This window comes from Corythoichthys intestinalis, chromosome 12, assembly GCF_030265065.1.
Source record: "Corythoichthys intestinalis isolate RoL2023-P3 chromosome 12, ASM3026506v1, whole genome shotgun sequence".
In the NCBI taxonomy this organism is placed as follows: domain Eukaryota; kingdom Metazoa; phylum Chordata; class Actinopteri; order Syngnathiformes; family Syngnathidae; genus Corythoichthys; species Corythoichthys intestinalis.
Genome location: NC_080406.1, coordinates 41,672,085 through 41,694,519, shown reverse-complemented (window position 1 = coordinate 41,694,519; position 22,435 = coordinate 41,672,085). Strand labels below are relative to the sequence as shown.

Below are 22,435 nucleotides of genomic sequence, written 5' to 3'. Positions count from 1 at the left end.
CCTTTAGCTACTATGCTTCTGTATTTATAATTTTGGTGACTATACAGCGGGAGCTAACTTTTTATCTTTTTTTTTTTTTTTTTTTAGGAAAATTTTGTGCTAGAAATTGGAGAAGCATCGTAAAAGACACGTTGACTTTGACCTTCATTGTACATGACGACACGTGTACGCGCAGCAGTCTCTGTACCTTTAAGAGCATCTCTGTCAGCATCCTCCTCCCGTGTCGTGGACGCGCACACTTAGCAGCTCAATATTCGAGAAATACAGCCAGCCTGGCTTTGCATCATCCAACTGATACCACATCAGCGTCTCATATACATCCAACGCGTTTCTTTCTCATCGGCACATTGATGCATTTTCCTACACGTTCACCCTAGCGGTCGAGCGGTTGGATTTTGCTCGTATTTCCCACCCGTGCGTGTCCCGAGGCTGATCCACGCTATAAGATGGCTGAGCTAAATTTGGGGAAGGGGTTGACTGCGGGAAAAGTGGCCAGCAACGTTCAGAAGAAGCTAACCAGAGCTCAAGAGAAGGTAAGAGCTGGGAACTAAACGTGACCAAATGTGGGAAGTGACGAGATGTGAGGCCTGTAGTGACAGCACGTTGCGCATCCCCCCACCGAGGGGCAATGTCGCATCACGACCGCCTCACAGCTGGAAGTCGAGATGGTGCGTTTGGGGATCGGGTTTTACACCCCTGCATCTGCGTGTATTGGAAGCAATGTCAAGCGAGGAGACAGCGTCAGAAACATTGAGGGAGAGAGGCCCACGAATAGTGTATACTGCCTATTTGTGGCACTTGACAACCATTCTCACCATGTTTAAATGTCTTTCACGTCCCACAGACTCAAATCTGCCAGATTTACGAAATCTCGTTGATAGTACTATAAACTAAATGCTGGTTCGTGTATGATATGCATACAGAGGCCTTGGCAATTGCACATTTGGCATGCGATGAGAGAATGACAGAGGGCGCTCTTAGTTAAACCTATATGCACCGTATCTTCAAGGGTGATCCCCATGAAGCGTCATAGGCACTCATCGGCCATTAGCGCAGTTTCAGTTGCACCTGCAAGAGGTCTTACGCATACAGTATTTAAAAAAAAAAAATTTAATCATCTTTTGCTGTATGGGAACTAGAAAATCTTATGAAGGTGTTTTAACTCAATCACTGCCATTGACAGTGAGGGACATCAAATTCTTTTGAACTAGGATGGTTGACATTCAGTGGTCATGTTACCCTGCCTTTGACGGCAATGGATGTCCAATCCAATTTGACTGGGAGAGGGCGAGAGAAAGAGCATTTATTGAGTAAAATGCTCGTCCATACCTCCCAATAAATTTAAAAAACAATAACAATATTCTAAATAAAATTAAAATAAATGCAATCCTTTAGGTGAGCACAAACCCACAGCCACAGCTTAACGTTATCGCCATCAGAACAAAAATAATTGAATTATTTTCCATAAAACGCACATGTGTATGACGCGTATCATGTTTACATTATACCCAAACTCTCTTTCTCAACAGACAGTTGCCAGAGACATACTAAGCACGCTGAAGTTAACTCTCATAGCTGGTGGGAAACGTTCATGACAGTGTTTACTAACCTTTAATTTTGTATAAATGCGAAATCATATTGGAGGTATTGCCTCCTCAGCAGCCGCCCTCCGCAAACAAGTTTTACCTGTCGGTTGGCCTTTCTCCTCTAAGGCTTTCCGTAGCCGAAGTATTCCCATACCAGCGATTTCGTTTTCTTCGATGGGGGAAAAAGTTCAGGAGTTTCACCTCCTCCAGCCATCGTGTAGCATAGCTGACTCAATGACACTAAGTAACAACCGGTGGGGGAGGTTTGAGCCTTGCAGAAGCAAGCGAGGGATTTCTCCATGCATTTTTGGGACATAAAAAATAACTAATACCTTAGGGACGGTATGACGGAAAATTTTTGTGGTTTTGAAACTGACGTTTTCATACCACGGTATACCTTGAAACCGGTAATCGGCACGTCTCGTTTATTCGCACTAGTCAAAATGAATTGGACGTTTATCTCCGTCAATGGCAGCTAAAGAGCTAAAGGCAACGCAAACTTATTTGTATATCACAATTCAAAACAATGGTAATTCAATGTGCTGTGTATCACATTAATACCATAAAAAACAGTAAAGCAGTATCATCATATACTGCCGTTGCTATCATTCAAATTATATGGTTGGCATGAATGATGAATGTCAAGAAATATGCTTAATTGAATTGTCATTTCAACTTGTCGTATACTGTTCACTGCTGTAGCAAACCAGCACAAATCACCAATATATTGTAATGGTTGAAACAGAAATTGACGGTGCGATTGCCTTTTGTGATTGCCAGGTTTTACAGAAACTTGGAAAAGCAGATGAAACCAAAGATGTTGCTTTTGAAGAGGGAGTCATAAACTTCAACAAGCAATATGTAAGTGTCCAGTAAATACAATCAGAACCCTGTTTGTGATTAATTCAGTTCAAACCACATTTAAATTATTTTATGATTTAATACATGACTGTTGACTGTATGATGACTTTGTGTCTTCTCAAATGTGTCAATTATTAGGCTGAAGGGAGCAAACTCCAGCGGGACCTCAGAGCATACCTGGAGGCTGTGAAAGGTGAGACCAACAATGCACCTTTTCCAATTCTTTCAAACGTGCTACATGTTGGTTTTGTGCTTCTTCACAGCCATGCATGAGTCCTCGAAGAACGTACAAGCATGCTTGGCTGACATGTATGAGCCCGACTGGTATGGCAAGAATGAAGTTGATTCCATCGTGGAGGTCAGTTTTTAGTATTATTTTTAATATTGATTTATTTGTCAAACTTTATTTAAAATATCAGGTTTTCAAAATTCATACGAGAATTAAATAACATCACATAATCGAGATTTACCAAACGCAGTGGCTAAAAACCCTCCACTCAGATTAAAAGTACTGTATATTACATTTACAGGATTGCGATGTGCTTTGGACTGACTACCATCAGAAGTTGGTTGATCATGCTCTCATTTCCATGGATACCTATTTGGGACAGTTTCCTGATATTAAAGTAAACGTCTTACAGCAAACATCGTAACGTGAATGACAAAAACATTCACATTTTTCCTTTTTGCTCTGTTGCTCAGGCTCGTATTGCCAAGAGGGACAGAAAATTGGTTGATTATGACAGTGCCAGACACAACTACGCTACCACACATAAGACTAAGAAAAAAGATGGTGGCATTAAAATCACCAAGGTAATGCAAATGCGCACAACAGAGTGGAAGCTGTAACTGAGATTTTATGAGTAGTCCATAATTGATATACAGTAATATCATATGTGTCTCTCCCTTTTAGCCGTCATCTCTGTTGGAGAGGGCAACCCCTGGCTGGGCTCAAGGGATTCTGTCCGCACACAATGTTGCACAGAGTAGCTTGTCTAGAAGCCAGGTAGACCACAAGGGTGCTTAGATATACCAGTCATTTGGAATTTTCTTAGCTGTTTATTGCCTCTACTGTTCAAATAGCAAGAAAACAGGGCACAAAATTATGTCACCACTCGAGTTTAAAAATGTAGATTTCAATTCCAAAGTTAGTCACTAAACAATGTGTTTATTTTAGGCCGAGGAAGAGTTGGAGCGAGCCCAGAAGGTGTTTGAGGAGATCAATATCGACTTACAGGAGGAGTTACCTTCGCTCTGGAACAGGTAGGCGCTTAATGGGCTAAATTGTCGGAATAAGTGTCTGTTTTATTTTAAGATTTTAAGATAAAGAATAAAATGCAAGAAAGATAATGAACATATTATGACTTGTATTTTGAACAAAAAATTATTGACTATAATATTTTGATATTTCTGTAAGACAACATTGACATTTATTTTGCTATTCGACACCTGATTATGTATAATTTTCATAGGAAAGAGATGATAACAGAAAATCTGTATACAGCAAATAGGACTGAACTGCATTTTCTTTTGTAATTATTTTTGAATGTAATGATATCTGTGTCAGGAATGATCTTGCATTAGACAAAACAAATCTCCAAATGCAGTGAATCTTTGTCACTTTACCTCTTTCTCTCTATTTTCCAGTCGTGTTGGGTTTTACGTCAGCACCTTCCAGAGTTTGGCTGGTTTTGAGGAAAAGTTTCACAAGGAAATTAGTCGAGTGAGTTATATAGAAACATTGGTTTAAGTATGATTGAAATACTGTATCAATTTACAAATTACTTAGCCATTCTGAATTGAATTTTCATGCCTTCACTTTGAGTGGAAGATTTAAATGGCCACGTGTTACCAATACTTTTGTCCATATTTTGTCGTGTTGTGTCATAGACTTGATAATGTATTGAAAGGACACGGGGCGCGGGGCCAATTCATAGGGGGCCTATCTCCGTCAAAGCTGACTGAGTGGAAACAGAGAAACAGCTTTTTCTGTTAAAAAATATTGTGAATAAATGCTTAAATCCCTGAATTATTTATAGATATGGACGTAAAACAGTCTCCATTCTTGGTTAAAAGCAAAAAAAAAAAAAACGTGCAGGTAGCATTTATTTTACGTAAATATTGCAAAGTATAACGACGATGCTGTAGCGATTAATCTCTGTCATTGATTTTTTTAACAACGTTTCAAAATGAAAGCATGGTACGAAAAATATAATAATTACCTTGAATCCTCGAACAAATCTCTACTTGGACAATCCTTCCTGTTTGTATGCAGAACAGCTTTCATACTTTTTTTTTAACCTAAATCCAGCATTCGATCGCTGCATGTGCCCGACTGCTAATAAATGAAGCGGAGTGTTAGACGGCCCCCTTCGGGAAGGCGTGACGCAGTGAATGGGGAATGTCTCATGTCAATACATTATGAAGTTTATAGTTGTGTATATTTCTGCCTCAGTTCAACAAAATATCTAATACCTGCTGCTCTTTCCTTCCCCGACAGTTGGATCAGGATTTATATGATGTCTTGGTGAAGCTCGAACAGACAGACACAAGCAGGTTAGTGAGAAACTCAAAGCCAGTTTCAGCTATTTATTTCCTTCTGAATGCCTTACTTCAACATACAAATAAGTATAATGTCAATAATGAAATGGATAAAGGGGTTTTGCAGTTGTTTTATACACCGTTTTGTTAATCAAAGTTGAAGGTTTGTTTCCTCATTTAAACCCTTACTGAACACTACACACACAAGTTAGGGTTACACGTAAAACTAAATGACACATTAATCTGAAGTCACCCCTGAACCTCCATTGCAGAAAGACAGGTAACCGCAGCGCCTTATCGTCAGGAGCAAACAGGAGGTAACCAACGAGGACTGTGGTCAACCATGGTCACACAACTGTTAGTCTGTCTGTCAAATTGTCTGTATGTTGCTTAGTTTGCAGGTTTGAGAGCATATATGGTGCTTGATTGTGCAAGTGGGCTCACAGAAGCAGTCTGGAAAGAGCATTGAGCCCTCAGAGCTGGAAATATGAATCATGGGCAAATTATATTCAGTATTCTTTGATGCAGTGCAAGACAAAATGTTACATAATTAAAACAAATGTTCAATTGTCAACTGCAGCCTGCTGAGGAACCTAATTTTAAAACTGCATGTTGTAGACCAATAAGATTTGTAAAATAGCAGTATTTTCAATTCGGTGCTAGTATGAGTTCACATTAAATTGCACCACTGTTCCTCAAGTTATAGCCAGTTTGTATACGTCCACCTCTTTAAATATCTTCAGTTCTGAGGCTTCTGCTAGCTTTTATGTTCACTATAACTAATGATGCTGCACCACAAATCTTTTGTGAAGATTAACTGAGGCACAGACACAGCCTGCTTGCATGAAAAGCGAGAAGGCTATAGAAGGAGGGAATGGAGACTCACTTTTTTTGCATGACACTTCTTGCATGAATTTCAGGTATTCTGTACAGTGGTAACTCGACATACAGATCGCTTCGACATATGATCCTTTTGACATCAGATGTAAAATTTGACCCGTCATTTGTCTCGGTATATGACGACATGCTTAAAATACGACGATTTATGAAAGCGTCGCAATTTCCTTGTTTTCCCACAAGCGGGACGCACTTCTCTCTTGTGAGAGAAATCAATATGGTTCCCAAGACGGTTAGTGCAGATGGTGAAAAAAAGGAAAAAGGAGACGCTTACCATTGAAATCAAGAAGGGAATGATAGACAAATATGAACGTGGTGTCTGCGTCAGTGAAATTTCTCGACCATACGGCTGGAATATGTCTACTACGATCTCGAGGATGAGTCTACGACTCTTTAATAGAATTATTATTGTAACATCGGCAAGGAAGTCGGTAGCTTTGTCAGAATTTTAACAATTTATTTCAGAACTTGTGCAACACAACACACTGACTGTCCACTGTGGCCAACGCCAACAACAACAGAACATAAAAAGAGAAGGTGAAGGCTTCCTACTCTAATGCACCTGTTTCACTCAGTCATAAGTTACACGGTGTGTTCAAGAACAGCATGCAAAACACAACTGCCACATTACAACCCGAATTGTTACATTATTTATATCATTATCATTATATTATTATTCCAATTTGTATTTATAATTATTTGTTTTGTTATGTGTAATTGGTATTTGTAACAGTGCCTGCAGTATTTAGCGAACGTTTTTGGGCTGTGGAATGAAATAATCAATATTATATAATATTATAACGTATTCTAATGGGAAAATCTTACTCGACATACGACCGTTTCGACCTACATACAAACAAGGTCCTGGAAAGAATCAAATTTGTGTGTTGAGGTACCACTGTATATCCTCTTACATTATCTACACTGACACTGGATAATTATGTCTACACTCTATTTCTCACTGACCCAGTGGAAACGATGAGCCCAACCATACTCTCAAGCCAGGAGGACCGCCGCCAATTCCAAAATCCCCATCCAAGGTAGATGTGTTTAAACCCAGTATGTGTTTAAAAATGGTCCAATGTTTTAATCATTTATGTGTTTGCTGTAGCTCAAACCAGCAGTGCCTCCCCCACCCAAGGTGACCCCATCCAAAGAGATGAAAGCAGAAAATATCATCAGCCTGTTTGATTCTGCAGCAACTCCTGATATTAGTGTCACCTCCCCTACAGAGGTCAGTATGTATATGCCAGTTGGTTTCCAGCAACAGTGTTGAATGGTCAATTTTTGCACAGATCTTCTCTCTTTGGCAGATTATTTCCAATGGGTTCTTTTTTTGTGGTTGTTCCCTTCCATGAGGTTTCTCAGTGCGCCAGTGTTTCTGTTGTTATTGTCAGTTTAACATTACTGTAGCCAGCCGCCTATTGGACTGGAATCTCAGCGCGTTCAACAGAAAACCAAAAACTTACAGTTACTTACTTACGGTTACAGAGGTGAAAAAACTAATTGCATGGATATTTACCTCCTAACTCACCTTACTACAGGATAAAATGCCAGGTTTCTGAGAGATTTTATTTATCGACTGAAACATGATGGTCAGTTGTTTTTGCAGGGCACATGTTGCTAAAAAATGATTGTGGGTGTGGATAAAAATGTCTTGAAAAACTTGGCGCATTTTGAGGTGTTGCTGGTTCTATTCTTTTTCGCTTTCTTTTCAAGCCGAATATATATAAAGCTCGTGTCATGTGATTTATTGCAATGTGCTTTGAGTGACCCTTTGTTACTTTATTTATGATCGTCGACAACAACACATTTTTCCTGGTCTCCCTTTGCTCGCGTGCAGACAAAATTGGAGAACAAATATGACAAGAGATGAGTTTTCCTTTATTTCTGTATTGCTGGAACTAACATTCCCCATTGTATTTAGCTTTCTTTTGGTGCAGGTCTGCTGGTTGTCAGAATTCAATTTATTAAGTGGAAGGCATGCATTATGAGAGACAAAGCTTGCATAATATAGATTTTTTTTTTTTTTTGGGGGGGGGGGATTGATTTTCTGTCCCAACAATCATTAATTCATCACACAGATAATAGTCTGCTTTAATTAATGAGTTAAGAGATATATTGATATTGATACATTTGTCATACTGTTACTTCCTCTCCCTTCACAGCCAGCAAACTGGGACTCCTGGGTAAGCTGAGTGACTCCAAGAATGACATTATTAACTCATTCACTGCCATTGACAGTGATATACATCAATTCCATTTAAACTGGGATCGCTGACATTGAGTGATCACATTTCGCTGCCATTGATGAGGCTAGACATCAATCCATTTTGACTGGGCCAGCACCAAAATGGGACTGAATGTCTGGCACCGTCAAGCAAATGAGTTTATTTGATCAATAAAAATCAGAAATAATCAAACATTATGATCATCATCATTATTTACATGTCCTTTTGTTGATGTTGACCATTTCATGGAGCCATTAAATAAGCATCACTCCTGGTGAGACTTCTTTGATGGGTGATTTGTGTTTCTGTCCCACATTGTTGTCATGTTTGCAATGTTTGCTGTCTTAACTCCCAGAATGTTAACAGTGGTATGAAAAAGTATCTGAACCTTTTGGAATTTCTCACATTTCTGCATAAAATCACCATCAAATGTGATCTAATCTTTGTCAAAATCACACAGATGAAAAAAACAGTGTCTGCTAAAACTAAAACCACCCAAACATTTATAGGTTTTCATATTTTAATGAGGATAGTATGCAAACAATGACAGAAGAGGGAAAAATAAGTAAGTGAACCATCACATTTAATATTTTGTGCCCCCCTTTGACAGCAATAACTTGAACCAGACGCTTCCTGTAGCTGCAGATCATTCTGGCACATCGATCAGGACTAATCTTGGCCGATTCTTCTCTATAAAACTGCTGTAGTTCAGTCAGATTCCTGGGATGTCTGGCATGAATCACTGTCTTTAGGTCATGCCAAAGCATATCAATGGGGTTCAAGTCTGGACTTTGACTTGGCCACTCCAGAACGTGTATTTTGTTCTTCTGAAACCATTCTGAAGTATGGATCATTGTCTTGTTGCAGCATCCATCCTGGTTTTAGCTTCAACTGCCTGACAGACGGCCTGAGGTTTTCCTGCAAAATATCCTGATAAAGTTTTGAATTCATTCTTCCATTAATGATTGCATGTTTTCCAGGCCTTGAGGCAGCAAAACAGCCCCAAATCATGAGGCTCCCTCCACCATGCTTCACGGTGGGGATAAGGTATTGATGCTAGTGAGCTGTTCCATTTTTCCTCCACACATGACGTTGCATGTTACTCCCAAACAATTCAACTTAGGTTTCATCAGTCCACAAAATGTTTTGCCAAACTTTTGTGGAGTGTCCAAGCGCCTTTTTGCAAACATTACAGCAACAAGCGAGCAACAATGTTTTTTTTTTTTTGTTTGTTTGTGTTTTTTTTTTTTTTTTTTTTAGACAGCAGGGGCTTCCTCAGTGGAGTCCTCCATGAACACCATTCTTGGTCATAGTTTTACATATAGTTAATATGTGATCAGACATAGTGGACTGTGCTAGTGATTTCTGTAAGTCTTTAGCAGACACTCTAGGGTTCTTTTTAACTCTCTGAATATTCTGTGCTGAACTCTTGGCATTATCTTTGGTGGATGGCCACTCCTTGGGAGAGTAGCAACAGTCCAAACTCTCTCCATTTGTGGACAACATCTCTGACTGTCGTTTGATGAACATCCAGACTTTTAGAGATGGTTTTGTATCCTTTCCCAGCTTTATACAAATCAACAATCTGTGATCGCAGGTCTTCAGACATGTTTTTGACCGAGCAATGATTCACATCAGACAATGCTTCTCATTAAGACATTTCTTACCAGATGTGTGTTTTATAGTGGGCAGGGCAGCTTTAAACCACTCATCAGTGATTGGGCACACACCTGACTTAAAATGTTTGGTAAAAATATGTTTGAATTGCTCTTTAACTCTCCTTAGGCAGAGGGTTCACTTACTAATTTTTTGCCCTTCTGTCATTGTTTGCATGCTATCCTCATTAAAATATGAAAACCTATAAATGTTATGGGGGTTTTAGTTAAAGCAGACACTGTATTTTCATCTGTGTGATTTCGACCAAGATCACATTTGATGGTGATTTTATCCAGAAATGTGAGAAATTCCAAAAGGTTTAGATAGTTTATCATACCACTGTACATAACACTAACACAGCTCAGAATTAATCTTCAGTCAATTCATTTTCAAAAATGTACGCTAGATCTATAATTTTGGTATCTTAATAAATGTCCTACTTGGATCAGTCTAAATGTTTGGGACTGAATTGACCTCCATTTTCTGTTAATCCATGGAACCCTGTATGTTACACTGATAAACGTGTCCTCTCCATGCCATGGATCAGTTGCAATTGAGTAAAGCTGTTCATTTGACCTTTTAGCGAATGCTTTTGCAGGGGTTTGAATAAGTGGACAACCTCACAAAGCCTCGCTTGCACTCTGACATCCGTGAACTAACCTTTTCGTTCATCACTGTAAGAGAGATGTGTCTCAAAGCCAAGACGGTTCTGTGCCGCTATTACAGCTTGTGGCAAACAGCAATACTTCATAATGGAATGACACTTCTTCTCTTACAAAGAACCCACCCAACCCTTCCTCTGCCTTTTGACCATTCCTGTCATGCTTGCCAACTAAACACAGAAGAGCCCGCATCGATCTTCTGATGGAAAAGGCTTTCTTTATACCTTTTATCGCCATTCCTCTTTAACTACCTATTTTTATGATTTTTTTTTTTTTTTAAATCAAACCTTTTGGTTTTAGGATTATTTAATATACTTGTTGTCTAATATTGATGATGAAGATAATGATGATGAATCAACTACTATAAGGTCTTACATTTCTGTCACTGCCACTGTTCACATAGTGGCAGTTTGGTTTCAAATTTGGATCAAAATAATACTAAAAAAACTAACTATTAGTTTGCAACTTTTAACTTTTATTGGACAAATTTTGCAGTATTTACTTACAGTAATTGTCCTTTGACATTTTCCCGAAATATTTACCAACCCACCCGATAAAATCTGTTTTATGAACTCTGATCCCTTGAAACCTAACCCCTCAGCCAGAGGATGGTGATGCCCAAGAAGAGCCCACCAAGATGCCCTATGACCCTGTGGCGGCTGCTGCCGAAGCCTGGGGTGATGATGATACGCCGCCTGCCCGCTATGACCCAATAGCCGCAGCCACAGAGGGCTGGGGGGACGACGGCACCCAGGCGGTTCACTATAACGCCAACGAAAGCTGGGGTGATGATGGAACACAGCCTGCATACGAGGAACCCGAGGCTGAAGCCCAGGAGACTCCGGTCGAGAACGAGAACCAGGTGGACGAGAACGCCGCAAGTCCTACCGAGGCTTCGGTTGATGCATGTGAAGAAGAAGCTCCTCCTTCTGCAACTAATGAAGAGGATCAGGTAAACCAAGAAGATGCATCTGGATGAAAAGGGTGGATGCATCTGCTCTTGAGGAGGTTTGAACTTGAGATGCTGATATGATAAAGAAAATTGATTATCAATTAAGAGTCTTAACGGAGGTGATGCATCTGGAACAACAACATTGATGCATCGATGAGATGATTTCTAGAGAGAGTATCACTGCACATACACTGAATATAATGTGCTGATCTTCTCTATTTAACATTACAATATAGTCCATTATAGCACTGCTTGTGTTGCTGTCTGTCTTATTGTGTGCCACTCTCACTCCCTCTCAATTATTCGTAGTTTTAAATCATATAAAGTGAGTTGCTCATATTTTCTACTCATGTATTTGTTGTCTCAGGGTGAGTCTGAAACAACTCCGGAAGCAGCTCCTGAAGCAGAAGGAATGGAAGCAGCAGAGGAAACAACAACAGATAATGTGAGTAAAAGCAGACCTTGTAAGCCAGACAAAACCAGACCATGCAAGAAAAAAAAAATAAAAAAAAAAAAAAGAAAGCAGACGAAAGCAGACGAAAGCAGACAAAAGCAGCACGTCATAGTCATGTTTGAATGCAAATTTGCATTCATTTATTTATAAATCAATATTTTAAGGCTTTCATATTAAAATACTGGATACTAACTTGACAGGCTGGGAAACTCTGAGCTAGTAGGGTTAACTATGGTAGATTTGAATGATCGTGATGAATGATGCAGATTTGCAGGGATAATTTTTGTCATTGTTACAATCATGTTGTATAGTTAAATGTTTCAACATGTACAGTCATGTGAAAAAATTAGGACACCCCTTTAAATATTCAGTTTTTTATTAAGAAATGTTCACATATCAATGTCTGATCTTATTTTTCTTTATCTTGGGAAAAGAAATTGACTTAATTGCGGGTAAACAACAAAAATTAACATTGTTTTACTCATTAAACAAAATATATCAACAGAAATGCATATTCTAACTGAGGAAAAAATTATGACACCCTACCACCCACTGGTGTCAACAATAATCGATGCGGCGATGCATCCCGATGCGGGGCATGGACGATTCGATTCGATGCGGGCAACAAGCCGAATCGATTCAGCGCATTTTAAAATATATAAGACTAATAGCCTAGATCTTGAGCCCGAATCCGACCCAACCCGACCTGAATTTCGGGCCCAAAATGTCAATGATTTACGTTCGGGTCGGGTCGGGTCGGGCTGGACTTCTCGCTCGCTTTTTTAAAAAATAAATATATATTTGTATACTAAAACGATGTATGGATGTTAAACTAAGGACTATTAGTTATAAAAATAAATACATTGGATAAAACAGAGAGAAGGCGCTTTGGTAATCCCAAACATGAGCCGCAGCAGAGCCAGTGCATTGTTTGCGCACATGAACGCCGTGGCCCAGACCTCCTTTTAATCTTCCCCTCGCGCTTTGGCCTCTCCGCAAATCTGCAACTGCATCCTCGTATTTCCTTTTCGAATTTCGATATAGAGCAGCAAGAGGTGAAAAGCAAACTAAAGATGGGGGGACTGAAAAGGCAAGAATCCACGAGTGGTGTGTGGAAAGGATTTAGCACGGGCCTACAAATAAAACGTAAAATTTCGGGGGGTTTTCGGGGCTTGGGCATTCAAATAAAAATGAAATTTCGGGTTTTTTCGGGCTCGGGCCTGCAAGGTAAGTTAATTACTCGGGCCGGGTCGGGCTTTAATACGCGGGGGCCGGGCCGGGTCGGGTCGGGCTGGATTTTTTAGGCCCGAACTAGGCTCTAATATAAGTACGTTCAAAAATCTTCGCTGCACAATTCCGGTGATGCAACGGATTTGGTTTCCCCATTTGTACTATTATTCTCATGTTTACCTGTAGAGGAAGCTACTTTACATTCAAAGCAATGCAGGGGGACGAGGAACCCAAATCCGCTTCCTCACCGGAGTAACGTCACAGACATGCACAGTTGCAATCGAAAGAGCAGAGAGATAGGACATAACATAACAATGGCTGAAGTGGAGAAAGAGGGAGTGCTACTATGTGTAAAAAAAAGAGAAAGCCCTGGTCTCATTCAAAGCACAAATTAAATGGTGTGATTTTTTTTTTTTTTTTTTTAATATATATATATCTGAAAGTATACTATTTTCATTTGACTTCAACCAGGAGTGACACAAGAGCCAAGAAAAGTTTAATGTCTGACCACTTGTCTTGCCTCATGATTCACGAAAAATATGCTTTGCTTTAGAATTTTAATGCATCCCAGGCTTTAATGCATCGCGATGCATTGCCGAATCGAACCGAATCAAATCGTGACCCTCTGAATCGAATCGAATCGAAACGTGGCCCTCCAAATCATAATCAAATTGAATCGTGAGGGCAGTGCCGATGCACACCTCTACTACCACCTAATGTTTAGCTAGTGTTATCCTCTTTTACCCTCTTAACTCCAGTGAGATGGCTTTTTGTAGCCATCTACCAGTCCAAGTTTGCCCCCACTCTTCAACGCAGAATACTTTCAAGAGTGACTGACTGTTGAAGTGAGAGAGAACACCAATGTTGAGATCAAAGGAGCTGTCTGAGGAATTCAGAAATGATATTGTATACGCTTATGGGTCTGGTAAAGGATTTCAAAAGATCTTGGAAGAATATAAAATCTGAAAGAATATAAAATCAGCCATTCCACTGTCTGGAAAATAGTCTACAAGTGGAGGACATTCAAAACAACTGCCAACATGCCCAGGTCTGGCCGTCCAAGCAAGTTCACCCCGAGAGCAGACAACAAGGAGGAAACCTTTGCTCTCCAAGAAGAACATGAAGGCCAGACTGAAGTTTGCCAGAGTGAATGTAGACAAAGACCAGGACTTCAGGAATAATGTTTGTTGGACGGATTAATCTAAAATTGAATTTTTTGAACTCAATGTCAGTGAACCCAAATACAGGATTAGAACCTCATATCAATTGTGAAGCATGGAGGTGGAAGTGTCATGGTTTGGGGATGCTCTGCTACTTGCAGGACCTGGCCAGCTCATTATCATAGAATCCACCATGAATTCTATCGTGTATCAAAGGGTGCTTGCGGAACATGTGAGATCATCTGTGGAAAATTTAAAGCTGAAGTGAAACTGGACCCTGCAACATCACAATAACCCAGAACATACAAATAAATCCAAGGACTGGCTAAAAAAGGAAGAATTGGAGAGTCCTGGAATGGCCGAGTCAAAGCCCAGATCTTAATCCCATTGAGATGCTCTGGGGTGACCTGAAACGGGCTGTACATGCAAGAAACCGCCCAAACATCTCACAGCTGAACATATTCTGCGTTGAGGAGCGGGCCAAACTTTCTTCAGACCGATGTCAAAGATTGGTAGATGGCTACAAAAAATGTTTCACTGAAGTTAAAGGGGTAAAAAGGGGGTAACACTAGTAGCTATTAGGTGGTAAGGTGTCCTAACTTTTTCCTCAGTTAGAATATGCATTTTTGTAATCACTATCTTTTCCAGAGATAAAGAAAAACAAAATCAGAAATTGATATGTGAATATATTTTAGTAAAGAATTGAATATTTAATGGGGTGTCCTAAATTTTTCACGTGACTGTGAATGAACATTGACTTTAGAGCAGTTTTGAATGGAGCATTTAGGCATCCCTTATTTCGGCAATATGAATGGCTATTTACCTAAAAGTCCAAATTTGGCATAACCATAATATCATGTTTTCCTCATGAAAGCATTTTTAAAAAAAATTAATCACATTTAATATGTTTTTTTTTTTTTCACTTTGAGACATATATACAGTGGGGAGAACAAGTATTTGATACACTGGCAATGGGTATATATATATATATATATATATACTATATATATATATATATATATATATATATATATACTGTATATATACTGTATATATACTGTGTATATATACAGTGGGGAGAACAAGTATTTGATACGCTGGCAATGGGTATATATATACTGTATATATACTGTGTATATATACAGTGTGTGTGTGTGTGTGTATATATATATATATATATATATATATATATATATACTGTATATATACTGTATATATATACTGTATATATACTGTATATATATATATATACTGTATATATATGTATATTTGACTTAAAAAGCCACCTATGTGGGCGCCAGGACTCAATTATAATTAGATATGTTATTCATTATTATTATTCATTATTGTATTTTTTTTTAGATATAATTTTTTAAAATTTATTTTATCAATTTAAAAAAATTATAAATTGATAACATGTTAATAAGAACAAAATCAATCAAACAAATTCAAAATACACTCTGTTTATGGCTCAAAAAACACTAATGTTTATTATTTTCATTATTTATTTTTTAATGTAATAGTTATTTAACTTATTGCCTGTTATGCAACAAATATTGGAATTCATTCAAATTCAAACTGGGAGGACCAGGTCGGAATGTTTTAGTGCCACTAACTAGACGTCCAATCCATTGTGACTGGGAGGTAGTGAATGAAGGGTCGTTTATTCGCCCCTCCCAATCAAAATGGGAAGTCTATAGCCGTCAGTGTCAGCCAATAAGTTAAATGAGTTTTCTATAAATTGTTAAAACGTTTATATTTCTTAGAATTTTTCGAAACCTATGTTTTGTTTTCCTGTACAGACACCTGCAGAAAATGAAGAACCCACAGCAACAAAGCCAGAGTCACCTGACATGCCCCCTGGCTTCCTGTTTAAAGTAAGACCCCTGAATTTCATCAGAGTATAATATTGTTCAACCCATCTGATTTCTCCTTCTATTAATGTTTGGCAAAGGTCCAGGTGATGCATGATTATGCTGCAAACGACACGGACGAACTTGAAATGAAAGCAGGGGACGTGGTGCTAGTAATAACCTTTGAAAACCCAGATGAGCAGGTACGCGCACGCACTAGCTGCATTTCAATATATGGAATAATGATTGAATTTCTTCATGTCTTTAGGATGATGGCTGGCTGATGGGAATAAATGAAAACGACTGGAAGCAGAAAAAAGAAAACAGCACCAAAGGAGTATTCCCTGAAAACTTCACCCAGAGGCTGTGAAAATTTTATCATCACGCCAAGTTATTTCCTTCATCCCTTTTCCTCTATCGTCGCACTCCATGTCCTATTCTTGCCCTGTCTCTCTACTCGGACTTTGCCCGTAGATGTAGAGCTGAAATTGCAGTTCCACTACTGAGGAATTGGATTTCCTGCAAAAGAGGTTATAAAAAAAAAAAAAAAAAAAGACAGCCGTTCCAAGTGGCCAAATGTTAGTCTTATTGTAAAATAGTTGACTGGGCTGACCAGTGAATCCTGACCTCATGCAGGACAATGCAGTTGCGCCTCCTTCTGTAACGGCTTACTGTGACTAAATCGTTACATTTCCATACAAATCATCAATCACAGAGTTTATGAGATTTTTTTTTGTTTTTGTTTTTGTTTCATGTAGCAAGTTATTTTTTTAAATATTCAGGGAGGGGAAGATGTTAAGTTCAGGTGTCACGGAGTTCAATATGAGTGGTTGATTAATCAGACATTAACTCACTCACTGCCTTTGGCAGTGATAGACATCAAATCTATCTGGGATCTATTGGGGTGGCTGGCATCGAATGATCATGTTTCAGTGCTATCTGACAATGATAGAATCCAATCCATCTATCGCTGTCAATGGCACTGAAACATTGTTATTTACTGCTGGAGGGCAATGAGTTAAAAACGGACCCCGAAAGTGAACTTTAAACATTTCACTCAAAAAATGAAATATAATCTTGATACAACGTCCGAACCATGGATTTGGATCAAGCCAGTTGTAGCGACGTGGGGATCAGTGTTGTTTTTGGTAGCTCTTTTAATTTTTGTTTTTGTCTTTTGGACGAAAATACTTCTTGGTCATACTTTCATTTATTAATTTCAAAGTGTTTTCGTCTTTGTCTAGTTTTAGTCGACAAAATCTCATACCAATTTCTTCTAGTTTTAGTCGACAATTCCTCAAAATGTTTTCGTCTGTAAAATTAAAAATTTTCGTCCAAAACTAAATAAAGGTTTCCAACAACTTCATATGAACATAAACAGACGAGCACATATTGTAGCATCTACATGGACAATGCCAACTATGTGTTGATCATCCACACTCAACAGGATAAGCAATACATTATTGTCAATTAAGCCTACCTATAAGCCACGAACTATATGTGAAAAAAAGTTGTCCGAACGTTTAACTTCCTCTAGACCAGGGGTAGCCAACTCGAGGGCCTCTATCCAGGTTGTTTTCCATGTCTCCCTCCTTTAAACACCTGAATCAAATGATCAGCTCATCAGTAAGCTCTGCAGCAGCCTGATAACAATCCTGATTATTTGAGTCAGGTGTATTGGAGGAGGGAGACCTGGAAAACAAGCTGGATAGGGGCCCTCGAGGACCGATGCTGGCTACCCTTGCTCTAGACTTACTGACCAGAAAAGCCAAGGGGCTTTGCTTTAGACTGGCCGGTATTTTAAGAGGATGCTTGCCATTCTGAAGCAACATTGCATATTCTCTCTTGCCAAGATAAGAAAACAAATCTTACCATTATTCCAAACAAGCAATGGAGTGCAGCCTAGCTTGAGACACATCCTCCAGTGAGGAGGTGGAGGCACATCACATCTCACATGAGTGACACAACGAAAGGTGGAGTTTGACTTTTGTGGCAGGGGGAGCAAAACATGTTGATGACCCCAAAACGCAGTGTCAGCAAGAAAATTTACTTACACTATAAATGCTCGGTTTGTAGCCCATGATCGTAAATACAAGCATCCCAGCTGGTGGTGGTTCTGTTGTACAATTAACATCTTTAGTGGGGCAAATTGAAACTCCGCTCACCTTTTTGGCGGTGCTCTTCGGCGTTTCATGGTCCATATTTTCAAACCTTGGTTCTTGCTCAGTAGTTGTTGTCGCTTTTGAAACCTTAGGTTTGAAAAAATTACGTATATCCATCTTGCGTCCTCTGTTCTCCGGTGGTTTTGGCTAAGCAAAGCAAATGACCTTCTAAGGTGCTAGTCACAAGATCTGTTCGAAAAACAATTTTGACCCATTATAAAAATATTTTTTTTGTTCATTTCACTTATTTTTGTTGTTTGTTTTATTGCTTTACAAATTTTATAGACAACATTTTACCGGCAAAGTCTTAATTTTAAATTCATATGTAGAGAAACGTCAATTACATGCAATGACACTTTTTGGCCACCCGCCCCCCTTAATCTCCGCGTATGGACACGACCCAAACACTACTGTGATGCAAGCTGACGTACAATATTAAAATTTCACGCATTGTGACCATATGATGGAAATGATGTCACATTTTCGTGTCGTAGTCTTCTCATCTGACAAAAACTGGCAATAGAGTCGTTATGTTCTAGTCACATTTTCTGCTCATCATTGTCATGAAAAAAATTGTTCGTCGATGAAATATTTTCACCATCGTCATTGCTGACGAAAACAACACTGGTGGGGATGTTAGTGGTGGCAACATTTTTCACAAACTCATTTCACGACTATTTTTCATGAAGCTTATTTTTACTTCACTAGACCTTAACATCAATGCCTATGATATCCTGAAAAGATTGCTTTTAATTTTGATCGCTGCCAGGCCTCCCAGTCTAAATGGATTGGATGTCTCTTGCCGTCAGTGTCACTGAAGCATGATCATTAAATCCCATCCATCCCAGCTCAAATAGATTTGATTTCTCTTGCTATCAGTGTCAGTGAATGAATTAACAATGATAGTCTTGGGCAGCTGTAACAATCATTACACCTTATTTCCTTATTCCCTTGTTGATGTATTTGCTTGTTATCCATGGTGGGAAAAAAGTGGTTTAACAGTGTTGTTAGGTAAATTATTATGCATTAAACTATCAATACAGCCACGTAACCCGTATCAAATTGAACATTTTGTAAATTCTGTCAAAATATGCATAAATCCAGAAAACTGCTCCAATGACAAGTTGCTACTGGTTCTATAATAGTTAATAGCTAATCACACACTCTAATCAAATCACATTATAACTGAGCCAGATTCATTCACTTTTCAAAGGTGTGCTGAGATCAGCTTCTCCTACTTTCATCAAGATGACTTTGCTCACAAATGCAAATCTTTCCAAATATGCACCAGAGCTACTTGTTTTATTTTTCTATGCTGCTTAGCAATGATGCTAAAGCCTATCCCGGTCAGTATATTTGCCAACTGATGATGCTACAGAGTGTTTTGTACTTCCATCAGGTTCTCCACTCTTACAAAACTTCAAACACATTCACAGTCTCAACATAGATTCCCATTTGTTATTGCTATATTGAAGTGTGAGTGAGGTGCGTGCCTAGTGTGATTGTATGTATGTTTGGGAATAGAAAATGTTTATTTATAGGCTAATATTATGGAAAAAGGGAGCTTTTCAGACTGGTCAAACGTATTTGCGCTGGCATTACAGGTTATTGTGCATTCGTTGTGTATAAGTGTAATTTTGCCAAGTGATGACAGCTACGTATTCTATAAAGACATTCATATCTGTATGTGAGTTAATGTGAGCATGCTGACTACCCATGTGCTGTTGTGTGAAAACCTTTTGATTAAGACAATGCTACTGGGATTACATTTGAGGTATTGTTTTTCTTTTCCACCAAAAGTTGTGTTTATTTTTTTATAAGGTGGCTTTTGAGCTGACTTTTGAGATGTTTACACACTACCCAATTCCCTCAACCCTTTCAATTCACTTGCCTCAAAATGTTACCAGTGTGTTGTTACCCAAAGAGATTAAATTGTGATTACACAAGGCAAGACATAAAGAGAATTACTTTGTTCGACCATGTGTAATTTCATGGTTGGCTCCATTTTTCTTTTTTTTTTCCTTTTTAAATTTTAATTTTCTCTAGTCTGGTTCTCTATTTGCTTTAAAGCACGTCTTCTGTGACTACTTAAGGGATAAAACAACAACTTATCTTCCTTACCTATACCGACCAATATTAAAAATGACTTCCAACCTCCATCAGTTTTGTGTTTCATTGCTTGCTATTTGACGCAAGCTTTTATTTAGCTTTTAGAGGGTAGTCATTTAACTTACCGGTGGCCTTTAACGGTGCTAGAAATCATACCTATTTGTACTGGGAGGGGTGAATGAAGAAATCAATGAGAGCCTCCAAGTGAAAATGGATGTCTAGCGCTGTCAATGGCACTGAAAGATGAGCATTCACTGTCAGTCCTCCAATATAGTATAGTTGTCAATAGCAGGCAATCAGCTAAAAAAATTATATATATATATATATATATATATATATATATATATATTTATATGTACTGTGCAAAGGTTTTAGGCAGGACACCTGCCTAAAACTTTTGCATAGTACTGTATATTTTTATAATATTATGTAAATACACGATATACTGTATGTATATATTTTCCCCAAGTGGAAGCTTCCATGATCCTAATAAATGTAATAATAAAAAAAATATATATACAGTACTGTGCAAAAGTTTTAGGCAGGTGTCCAGTACTGTATATATATATGGTTTATTTAATCTATTTATTTATTTAGGGTTAAGGGTTCAGATTGGAGCACACCTTACTGGTTGCTTAAATGTAATGATTATTGCCACCAGTAGGGCACACTCTGCCTAAAAGTAAAAAATGCATCGGGGGAAGAAGAAGAAAAATGACCTAAAAATTGCTGTCCGTGGTACTGAAACCAACCATGAGCCCACCAGGACAACCCCTCAAATTCAGACTCACTTCCAAGACAAATTGTGAATTTCTTAAACTGTTGTGATACATAAAGGGTAGAAAGATACACAATACACTTGTTTTTTCAATGTGCGATTTGTAGAGATTTTCTTAATGTATTATCTCAAAACCCTAAATTTTCTAGCAAAGAAAACACTTTTTTTTTTTTAAATTAAAACAACTTTATGTTAAACATATCATATGAAGACACAGCATTGCCCCCACCCCTCCCAAAAAAAACACATTTACAATAATACTCTTAAAAATAGATCTTTAAATTATATCTTAGAAAATAGCTTAATATACATATTTGACAAAAACTTTGAGTATTGGTATACAGAATACCATAGTGCCTTGGAGTTATTCATAATGGCAACATTTGATTCTTCATCAAAGATTCGCATCAAAACAACCATTAGAGAATGTACTTCATTTAAGATTTGCATTTGATGCATGTTCGCAAGAAATGAGTTGTGAAATCTATCAATGGAATGAAAACGTCATGCAAAGGAGAAAATAACAGCTACCTAGCATAATATATCAAAACTAACATTATACAGTAGTTAATACAGCCTGAATCATGTGTATTCTGTTAGATACTACTGACCACAAAACTAAGAATTAACAATAAACATGTTGGACATACATTGCTTTTTTCCCCCACCCTGATACAAAGTTGATATACAGTGATCCCTCGTTTTTCACGGTTAATGGGGACCAGAACCCAACGTGATAAGTGAAAAACAGCGAAGTGGCGGCCCCCACCCAAAAAAAAAAAAAATATATATATATATATTTACTATAAGCCTGTAAACCGCTTTTTTCCCTTACTTCGAATCTTGCGGCTTATAGTCCAGTGCGGCTTATTTGTTGATTTATTTGGGTTAATGGATAACAAACACTTTATTTGGCAGCGGTGTCATAAGACTGTCATAATTATGACACTATCATGGGCATTATTGAATTCTTATTACAGATGTCGTTAGGTGTCATCTGGCAAATTATGGCACTAACTCCATTTATGCCCAGCTCGGATCTTTCACATCAGTTCAAAAGAGACAATTTGCCGGATGACATTAAATAAAATCTGCTATAAGCATTCATTAATGCTCATGACAGTGTCATGTCGTAATTATGAATGTCTTATGACAGTCTTATGGCATGTCTGTCAAATAAAGTGTTACCAAATAAATAGCAATTCATGAAAACAACCGGAACAGTAACTGAAGAAATAGTTAGTACAGAACATGAATATTGATAGTTATTTACATCTGTAGTGCTGCAATGCATGCTTGGAGG

At 38.3% G+C, this 22,435-nt stretch overlaps 1 protein-coding gene across 3 annotated transcripts; it reads left to right on the top strand.

Moving 5' to 3' along the window:
- Positions 1–214: 214 nt before the first annotated feature.
- LOC130927173 (myc box-dependent-interacting protein 1-like) lies at positions 215–18,798 on the top strand. 3 transcript variants are annotated; one of them, XM_057852804.1, is made up of 19 exons: positions 215–533; positions 2,367–2,447; positions 2,586–2,640; positions 2,711–2,805; positions 2,978–3,073; positions 3,150–3,260; positions 3,361–3,453; positions 3,625–3,710; positions 4,095–4,170; positions 4,948–5,003; positions 5,261–5,305; positions 6,856–6,925; positions 6,997–7,119; positions 8,054–8,074; positions 11,036–11,386; positions 11,754–11,831; positions 16,033–16,107; positions 16,185–16,286; positions 16,352–18,798. In XM_057852804.1, the coding sequence occupies exons 1-19, from the start codon at positions 447–449 to the stop codon at positions 16,451–16,453; spliced, it is 1,803 nt and encodes a 600-aa protein (XP_057708787.1). In that variant the 5' UTR covers positions 215–446; the 3' UTR covers positions 16,454–18,798. The 3 variants fall into 3 exon arrangements, with proteins under 3 accessions (XP_057708787.1, XP_057708788.1, XP_057708789.1); XM_057852805.1 differs by lacking the exon at positions 5,261–5,305; XM_057852806.1 differs by lacking the exon at positions 11,036–11,386.
- The last annotated feature ends 3,637 nt before the right edge of the window (positions 18,799–22,435 follow it).

Bases quoted from the DNA above. Each gene is read 5' to 3' on its own strand.
- LOC130927173 (XM_057852804.1), top strand. From the start codon at position 447: ATGGCTGAGCTAAATTTGGGGAAGGGGTTGACTGCGGGAAAAGTGGCC. The intron at 2,448-2,585 runs GTAAGTGTCCAG...GTCAATTATTAG, and splicing joins TAAACTTCAACAAGCAATAT to GCTGAAGGGAGCAAACTCCA. The intron at 11,832-16,032 runs GTGAGTAAAAGC...TTTCCTGTACAG, and splicing joins AGGAAACAACAACAGATAAT to ACACCTGCAGAAAATGAAGA.